General features: G+C 51.4%; 1 protein-coding gene across 2 annotated transcripts in view; it reads right to left on the bottom strand.

Moving 5' to 3' along the window:
• Window positions 1-754: 754 nt before the first annotated feature.
• TGFA (transforming growth factor alpha) overlaps window positions 755-9,430 on the bottom strand; it is a 104,059-nt gene continuing 95,383 nt past the window's right edge. For both annotated transcript variants that reach the window (XM_067704783.1, XM_067704782.1), the window contains exons 4-6: window positions 7,133-7,282; window positions 4,217-4,326; window positions 755-2,045 (exon numbers count right to left, since the gene is read on the bottom strand). In XM_067704783.1, the coding sequence (XP_067560884.1) occupies window positions 2,038-2,045; window positions 4,217-4,326; window positions 7,133-7,282 (268 nt within the window). In that variant the 3' untranslated portion in view covers window positions 755-2,037. The remainder of the gene's footprint in view (window positions 2,046-4,216; window positions 4,327-7,132; window positions 7,283-9,430) is intronic.

Genomic DNA, 9,430 nt, shown 5'->3' with positions numbered 1-9,430 from the left:
GATCTCAAGTTAAACACAAGTGATGCTACTCCACTTTCATTAGTCTCTCCGAACCGGGATCAGACTTTCAGTAGAGCCTGATGAGAAAAGTGAGTGCACACTGGGGTCCACAAACTAGTGTCAACTGCATTGGTCTCCTATGGTCAAGCCTCAGCCCACAGATCTGCTGCTGTAGGACCAGCCTAAGGAATGCGAACTTAGGCGTATTTTCTTTTATGACTAAAACCCGGGAGCTGTGGTCAGTTACACTGCTGGCGAACGGACCCCATTTCTGCTACGGGCGCTTTGGGGGCTGCATCATTCAATAAAAGTACCAGAGTTAAGACACGTGTCATATAATTGTCTCAACTGTAAGAAATACAGAGAAAATTCACTGAAGTAGACATACTGGGGTAGAAGAATTCGAGGAGGACAAAATGACCTGGTAGGAATTTCAAGCCAACTTGACATATTTTAAAGGTCCCTTTCACGATGTGAGGCGCTACAGGCACTGAAGGGTTAATAGGTAGAAATCTTCCATTTTTCAAATATTAGGGAATAAGAGTTCCCTCACATATGGAGTCTACATATTATTTCATTGTTTCCCGTTTCCAAATTTTAATGACAATTCCTAGGGATGAGCTCCCACTGTGCAGTTGGAGGGAACTGGAATTTCCCACAGGCAGACCCACTGGGTTGGAAAGCACCCAGGAGAACAATTTCTCCTTCCCTGAGGGAAAAGTGAGACCCACACGGTGGAGATGGCTTGTTAGAGTTTTTGTTAAAAAAAAAAAAAAAAAAGGCATCCTGGATGGAAAAGAAAAAAAACGTCACTGGAATATTTCTCCTAATGCTTAAAAATAAATAGGAAAGTTCCATTTCTCCCTTTCAAAATAGAACATCAACTGAGTAGCAACATGGAAAATAAGTGACTGGTCCCCCTTCACGGATGCAGCCCCAAATGCCTACGGCCCTCTGTTAATGCTCTATTTCTAAACAGATTCTCAGAGGGCCCACTAGACGGTTAGCATGTTTAATAACAGAGCGGGGTAGTCTGTGTTTCCCCCATGTGGAGGCACACACAGGCATTCTTCCTCTTCCTTGACAAGATGCCAGATCTCCCCTGCTAGATTTGCTAACTTTTCAACAGGACTGTATCCTGGGGCATTTACTAGTTTTGTGTATTAAATGGCATGACCTCTGAACCCCAATCTTTGCTCCCATCAGCAACTCATCCTCTGCTTCCATCTCCATCTATCCTGGTGGTTATTCCCAAGCTTTAGCTGTTCCAAAGAGACCAGACATTTCTAATCAGTCTAACTTTCTGGCCAGCAACACATACATCATTAATGCAGACGTCTGAAAGGGTTTTGTGCTTTTTACACTGACTTAAGAGATTAAAAATAACACCATCATCCATCTAATAAATAAGAAGTTATCTCTGAGGGTGGCAACAGCTCGGGAAGGTCTTCAACATCATGTGTCTGTGGAAGATATCGGGCTGGTTGCGGGTTTTGTGGACAGAGGACAGACATGGCTCCTCTTACACTGGTGTCTTCACGTAGCAAAAAGCAGTTATGCCTTTTTCCACCTTCTTCCCCCATAAGCGGTAAGAAAAAAACTGTAACAACTAAAGGAATCTCCAGTGTCAGGCAGGATGGAGACTGTTGTGGGGAGATGGGCCCATTAAAAAAAGCACAGCCTGGCATCCGCGACGGGCAGAACACACCTACACACACCTGGACACAGATGCCAACGCGCACAGCTCATTAGGTAAACAGGAGGTCCACCCCGTGCCGTTCATTTCTGACCAGTCTTTAGACTGTGGTCCACTTATTTCTTCTCCAGGTCACACTGGATAACCCCAAGCAGACAGAGTTGTGGACAGAGTTTTGAATGAAGGCCCACAAAAGACAAAAAGCCCACACAGGCGAGGGCAGGCAGAGTAGGAAAGGTCTGCTGGCCCGTCCCAGGCAGCCCTCACCGTGCGGTCCTCAAGAAGTCCTTTCTTTCTCAGGCTGCCGCAGGCCATTTGGAAGAACTCCTCCTCTGGGCTCTTCAGACCACTGGAAGGAAGGAAAAACAGGTTAAGCTCTGCGGGCCAGACCCCAGCCAGGCTGGGAAAACTGGCTTGGGACAGAAACTTGGGGATGCACCAGCCAAAGTCACCAGGCTCTTTTGGGCGGACAAGTCCACCTTCTGCTGGTTAAACCGCAGGGGCAAAAGCTCCTGAAACTGTGCTTTCAGCGCCAAAGGAAACAAGAGAATGGGGATGCGCGCTGTCATGAGGGCCTTCATTCAACTGGAGGTGGTTCAACCCCGTCTGCGGCCAGTTCCCTCACCAGGGCTGGCTTAGTGGGCAGCTCATGAGCTGGTCAGGGCTCTGGCAGCAGAATGGCTTCCCCCGAGGCTATTTAAGAATGGAACCCCTGGGCTTCCCTGGTGGCGCAGTGGTTGAGAGTCCGCCTGTCGATGCAGGGGACACGGGTTCATGCCCGTCTGGGAAGATCCCACGTGCCGTGGAGCGGCCGGGCCCGTGAGCCATGGCCGCTGAGCCTGCGCGTCCGGAGCCTGTGCTCCGCAGCGGGAGAGGCCACGACAGTGAGAGGCCCGCGTACCGCAAAAAAAAAAGAATGGACCCCCTTGTTGCTCAGTGGGTGGGCCCTGACGGTATCCTCTGTGCCTGTTACGGGGAGGCAGCGTGTACCCATTCCCCAGCAGCTCCTGAGTCCAGCCCAGCCTGGATATCTTCCTGCTCTGGTCCCTCCCATGGTTCCTCTGGAGGTGGGAAGGTACCTGTCAACTCAAGGAGAGGGGCGTCAGCCTTGGTGGCCATCTCTGGAAGGTCAGATCCATCCCCAGGTTCAAAGCTAACATTCGCTCAAATGTGGGTAGGGAAGAAGTGACTTAACAAGAAATTTACTCTATCCTAAATGACTCTGCCAAGGTGCAGACCGATGGCACAAAATCTAGTATAAATTTTCTTTAAAAGGCATATGCAGTTTTCCTATTGGTGCTAAAAGACAAAACAAAAATATTTATCTTCATTAGCTCAATGGATGGTCCCCTGAGGTAGTGGAGGAGATGTGAGTGGGGCCTTCAGAGGACGTGGGTCTCATCCTAGCTCCCCTAGGGACTCAGGGAGGCACCCACGCAGGCCTTTAGCAGACTCAGTTTACCCACACCCTCCTCCTTAAGGCTATCGTGAGGATTCATGAATCAGCACCTTCCTAAATCAGAAGGGCTGCCCATGCACAATCACTATGGCTCTTGAAATGAAGACCAAGTGAACCGCGCTCCAGGGCCTTCAGTTCCCTCCAGGTCAGATCACCAGGAGGCCTCATGAACACCGCAGCGTTCCAGCTTCCCAGGCGCTTTTCTTCCTGTCTTCTCCAGGCAACCGTGAGCTTCTGGAATGCTGACTGTGCTATGGCCATACCACTCTGAACGCGCCCGATCTCGTCTGGAATGCTGACTGTTTACTAGAGAAGGACACCCCCAGGTGGACGAGTATGGGGTGATTGTCTCCTGATCCACTACTTCCTAAAAAGGAACTCTAAGTTTCTGACAGGCTTTGCGGGTCAACCCAGTGTTCCAGAAACTTGTTCATGTGAGACTTTTGAGAGCCTGTCTGGATATATTTGCTATTTGACTCAAGGAGCCCTGAGCAAGGGATGCTCGGATGAGGGTTCCTGAGATGTGAGTTTGGCCTCATATCCAGATGTCCAATCTTTTTCGTGGATGTTGGAGAAAATATTCAAGCAACAATGGTAAACTGAAGGAAGATCACAGGATTCTAAGAGTTTAGAGTCCTTCAAGACCTTCTATAGGCCAAATCTCTCATTTCACAGATGGGAAAGGGGAGATGATTTCTCAAGGGAAAGAGAATGAACATCTGCTGAATGTCTACAGTCTGTGACACACCAGGTACTTTATACCGGTACTTATTCAATTTGCACAACATCTTTTTAACAAGAAAACTAAGGCTCAGAGAGGTTAAGTTACTTGTTAAAGGTCACACAGTCACCAGTAAGGATAAAAGAGCTCCCTTCTGAGTAAAACACACATTAGAATAAACTAAACCTGACTCGGTAGGATGAATATCCTCTTCTTTTTCTCCCTTCTTTCTGCTTCATCCTCCAAGAACTTCTGCCCTGACCTGGAGAAGGTGGTCCTTTTCTCTACCCAATAGCGTCTCCCGAGGGAAAAAGGCCTTTCCTTGAGGCAGCCCTCTTACCTGTTTCTGAGTGGCAGCAAGCAGTCCTTCCCTTCAGGAGGGCACTGGGCTTCTCGTGCCGGCAGATGAGGGCCCGGCACCATTCACAGTGTTTTCGGACCTGGCAGCAGCTGCAAAGGGGCAGAGAACACGGTCTTGGCAGGAGCCTGGCAGGGGTGCCCAGCTGGTGCAGCATCTGCCCGAGGGGCCTGCTGGGCAGCTCTGGGCTCTAACCCAGCCTTCCCATGGGGCCTCCGGAGGGAGAGACACAGCAGGGGGCTGAGGGCTTTGCAGGGTGGTGGCCTTTGGGGCAGGAGCTGGCCACCTGTGAGAGGGCCTGCTGGCCACCCCAGAGGACCAGCTCCATTCGGCTGCTCTGCTCTGGGTTGGCAGGGTAACCTGGCAGGCAGGTACCTGGCTCCAGCTGATAGAGGGGACCGGTCCCCCACCGGCTGCTTGCTCCATAAAGCAGCAGTTGGGTAACTCCAGAAATGCGGGAGCAGCCTCAGAACCGCTGTCAGGACTGGGCCAAAGCCACCACTTCAGGCTAGCCAGGGCTGGGAGGGCTAGGGACGGGGCCATCCATCAGGAATTACCAGCCGAAAAGCTGGGACTGTGCGTGGGCTGCAATGGACCCACGGAAGGAATGGAAGAATAAATCATGCACCTCCGTGGCTTCGAATCATTTTCTGAGGACTAACATTCTCTAGTCGTGGCAAACTCATCCTCTCAGTGAACCCAAAACCCGGAGTCCTAAAGCATCAGGACCATGAATGCTCCGGCCACCCTCTGTGGGCAGGAATGAACGGTCTGCAGAGTTAGCACAAAAAAGGAACCAGAGAACCCAAGAGAAGGGCAGAAAAGGAAGCACTAAGACATTAAGTACCTACAGACACTGATGGTTGTTTCCCTTGGGATAGCAGGGAGGACTGTTTCCACTCATTCTAACCCTAAGGTATGTGTAACCTATACACCCAGTGTCTGGGGCTGGGAGGGGTCTCGTGGCTGACGTGAGCCTGGAAACAGATGAGGAAACAAGCCTGTTGCTGTGCTTCCCTGTTGGAGCCTGGTGACATTTCACGATCCCCACCCCAGCCCCTCTCTCTCGGCATTGCCCCAGGAAGGTTACTAGAGCCCCTGAATCTCTGGGCAGCAGAGCTGAGAAGGGACCCTGGGACATTTCTGCCCAAGCTGCTTCTGCCAGGTGTGGCCAGAGCAGTCTCCCGGGCCCGGGTCCTTCCTGAGCCACAGAGTCCGGGGTGGGACCATCTCGCCCCATGCGGGAGGGACCTAGGCCTTGACTCCAGATCTATCAGTGACTGCTGTCTTGCTGTCACCTAGCCAGGAGGGCTTGCCCCGTCACTACCCAGACAGGAATGGCCCAGGAAGTGAGACCAAGGCCTCTAGGTCCCTCTGGCATGGGATGAGCTGGTCCCAACCAACTCTGCCACTCAGGAGGGACCCCGTGCCCTGGCAACCAGCAGTCTGGCGGGGGCTTGGTCTCTCAGGGATTCTGAACTTGATCTCTGGCAAGGATGGACTTGGAAAGGACAGAGGAGAGATGGAATGGCTGCCTCCCTGGGAACTCCTCCCTGGGAATCAGAGAGGCCGCCCAGGTACCCTGGGTTGTTTCTGTCTTTAGAGAACATGGCAAAATGAGCTTTTCACTCCTCCTGGGGGCACGCACGTGGGCACCAAGTCTTGTTCCTACGGCTCTGGGACCCTCCTGGCCACAGAAACAGGACTGGGGGAGTGACGGGCGCCCCCACATAGCCAGCCGGCCATGAGAATCGAGGCTAGTGGTCAATAGGTTGCTCCTGCTTCCCCAGGCGGTCTTCACAAGTAGCAGAACCTGAGCTATGCCCCAGCCTGCAAACATGTTTTCCCAAGACACATGGGAGTAGAACAGCCCAGCTGAGACCTCATCCCTCGCCCGTAACACTGGCTGGATCCAGGAGGAGGATGTGAGTGCGCTGCGGACACTGTCAACAAGCTGGGGCTCTAGGGGCACCCCGTTCATTCCCAGAACCAGGAGCGTGTGCTTTAGACGCTCCAACAGCAACAGTCAATAAACAAACGGGACAGAGACTCTTATTTATCTGTCCCAAACCCAGGCAACGCCAGAGGGCTCAAGTCTGGCTTCCTGCGGGAACACGCGCTGCCTCCTCCAGGCCTGGCTAGAGGGACCTGTCTACTTACTGTTTCCACCACGAGCTACTCTACGCTGAGCTAACCGCAGCCTTTGGCCGGTATGTCCATTTCTTGTGCGTGTCCAATTAGGTAGCATACTCTGAGGGCTTGCTCTGTGACTTAGAGGTCTCCAGATACTTCCAGGGAATAAATCTGGCCAGATGCTGGAAATACAGCCCTAGGGCCTCTCCCTTTGCAGAGCAGTCCAATCGGGAGATATGGGCAAGCGAAGGAGGCTAAGAAACACCGGGAAAAGGGCTCAGTTGGTCTAGGGCTCAGGAAGGTTTCCTGGAAGATGTCAGGCAGAGGCTGAGTTCTGGAAGAGGAGGAATAGGGCAGAGAAGTAGAGAAACGGGGAGGCCTGTCATAACAGCAACAGTGGCTTTAGGATTCGCCAAGTGCCTTCTGTGGAGAGGAAGCGAGGCCGCTACTGCCCACGGGAGGCTGGGAGCCGTGTCTAGTTCCCTCTGGAACCCTTGCACATCCCCATGACAATGGTGAGGGCTCCAAGCCCACGGCAGAGAGAGAGCACCTTTGGCTCTGCTTCCAATGGGGCACCTCCCAGGATGTGTGCTGCAGACCTGCCAGGATGTGTGCCTTTCACACAACGTGGCTGTCACCGAAGTTCCTCTTTGCTTTGCTAACACTCATCAGACATCACAGCAGTAAGCTGTCGTGGTGGCCCTGTTATGGCCCCGGGAGGGCCTGCAGGTGGGGGTCCCAGCCTCAGGGGTAGCAAAGACTCACTGTATCAGCACACACGTGATGATGAGGACGGTCAGGGCCACGATGGAGACCACCACCAAGGCAGTAATGGCCTGCTTCTTCTGGCTGGCGGCCACCACGGCCAGGAGGTCCGCGTGTTCACAGCGTGCACCGACGTACCCAGAGTGGCAGCTGAGGAAGACAGGAACATCAGTGTGCTCTCCAGGCAGAAGTCTCATTCTCCCCACTCCCCAGGAAGGCTGGGCCGGAGGGGAAAAGCCCAAAGGGGCCCCTCCAGCCTTTGCTATTGGAGGCAAAGGCATCAGCAAAATTTCTCCTACTCCCCTGCACAGGCTCCTCTTGTCTGGAGAACAAGGGATAACTCACCAGCTTATCATCTGAGGGGAAGGTGCTGCTGAGGCACTTCGTTATTACGGTAACCGTGCCAGGTCCCGGGGGAGTGAGGAGGGCGGCAAGTGTGTCCAAGACACGGAGCTCATTTTGGCAGTTCATAAAAATCCAGGTTATTTTTAAACTAAATGTGTGTATTCAGAATTCCTAGTGATGAGAGAAAGACAACATGCTAAACCAGCAGAAGACAAAGACTGTGGTTTGCTTTTTTATCTTCTTCATCAAGTTTAATTAGTTCTGCAGACGTTTACCAGGTGGGGCGTGTACTGGACTAGAGGCCAGCACCACTATCTGGTAATAACAGCTGGCCTCTCTCCGCTAGAGGATTAGTAACGGCACAAAACGCTGCATGTTTATGACCATGCATGTAGCCTGTAAAGGGCAATACCAACACAAGGTGATAGTATTGCTTGTATTGCTACTATTCAGAGACTCTTTGGCATCAATCTTTTCAGTAGCAGCCTCCTCCTAAGAGCTGAAGCTGCTTCTTCCACGTAGCCCTCACCTACGCTAAACTCCCCCCACCCAGATTCTGGCCGGGGCCACAAGGGGTTCGTGTATGGTGATTCCTCAGGACATGTTCTAGGCATAAGGAAGCGATGGTCATTTTCTGATGCAAGCCCTTTTTTTTTTCTACCAAGCATATGATTCTTCTCAGTAGAAGATACTTAGCTTACACACAGGTCCCTTTGTCTGGGGTGACTTTTTTATTGTAATGAAAATGTTTGATCACCACTGCCTTCTCAGGTGGGATAGCTTCCTTCCCACAGGGGACTTCCTTGAGGGGCAGTCTTGCACCAAACATCACACTGAATTTAAAGGTTTTTGTCCCTCCCCACCGCCCTTCGGACATGACAATGATAGTTAAACTTTTTTTTTTTTTTTAAGAGTCTACCTTTTGATGAAATAGCCAGACTGTCACCTTCACTTTTAGATTAAAAGGCTTTGGAAGGGCAAGGAAAATGAAGGGGGATTAAGGGTCCTGGTACGCCTGCTCTTGTGCAGGGCCAGCCCCAGGGGCGTTGCATTTGTGATTCCCTTAAACCTGGGCTCCCGGGCTGCCAGACCCCACATGCCAGAAGGAGTCACAGGACAAATATAGTGCATTTTCCTGGAGTACAGGTTTTGCTCAATGCTAGCACAAATTGAATCATTTTCAGGTACTGTGTGGGTTTAAGGTTATGGCAAACAGGAGATACTGCAAAAATGGCTGCTTAAGGCTACAACCTGGGATACCAGAACATATAGCTTCTGTCTTTAACGCTGCTTAATGGAAAAGTCTCTCACTGGTGCTCTTTATCCCAAAGCCCAACTGTTATGTACCTCCTTTAAAGGTATTCTTTAGTTTGAATTCTTTTGTCTGCACTTGCTTTTCTGTTAGAGGTTAGTTTACATTTGACACATGTTTTCTCACTTAGTCTTTGCACAGAAAAGTCAAGTCACTTGCCTGTGCCCACCCTGCCAGGGAAGAGACAGAAATCCATTCCCAGGTCTGCTGACCACAGGGTCTGGGTTCTCGCTCACTCAGCAGGGCTGCTGCCCCTGCACAATATCTGGGGATTGTGATGAGAATGCCGCAGATTCAGCTCTTGATTAAACCTGGCTTTTGGTTTAGCCTCCAATCTTGAAAGTGTAAAGGAGATTTGAGCTTTTAGGTTCAACAAGGGTGCAAAGGGTTTGCAGTCTTCAGTTAGTAAGGAAGCTGGGGAGGGCCAACCGGGATGGAAAATGCCATGTAGAGTTCTCTCCAGACCCGAGGAGGAGAGAGAGGCTCCAGAGAGGAAGAAGATGCAAGAGCTCTGGCAAGAAGACCTTGTCTGAAAAAGGATCTGGACCACAGAAGTGTGAATAAGAACAAAGACTCTCACAGACTTTGGCTAGGATGGCGATGACTAGGGGCTAGGAAACAGGGGCAAGTTTGCTTTTGTT

The sequence above is a fragment of the Pseudorca crassidens genome, chromosome 14 (genome assembly GCF_039906515.1).
Source record: "Pseudorca crassidens isolate mPseCra1 chromosome 14, mPseCra1.hap1, whole genome shotgun sequence".
Classification (NCBI taxonomy): Eukaryota; Metazoa; Chordata; class Mammalia; order Artiodactyla; family Delphinidae; genus Pseudorca; species Pseudorca crassidens.
Note: the sequence above shows the minus strand (reverse complement) of the source record. Positions and strands in the feature narration are given on the sequence as shown.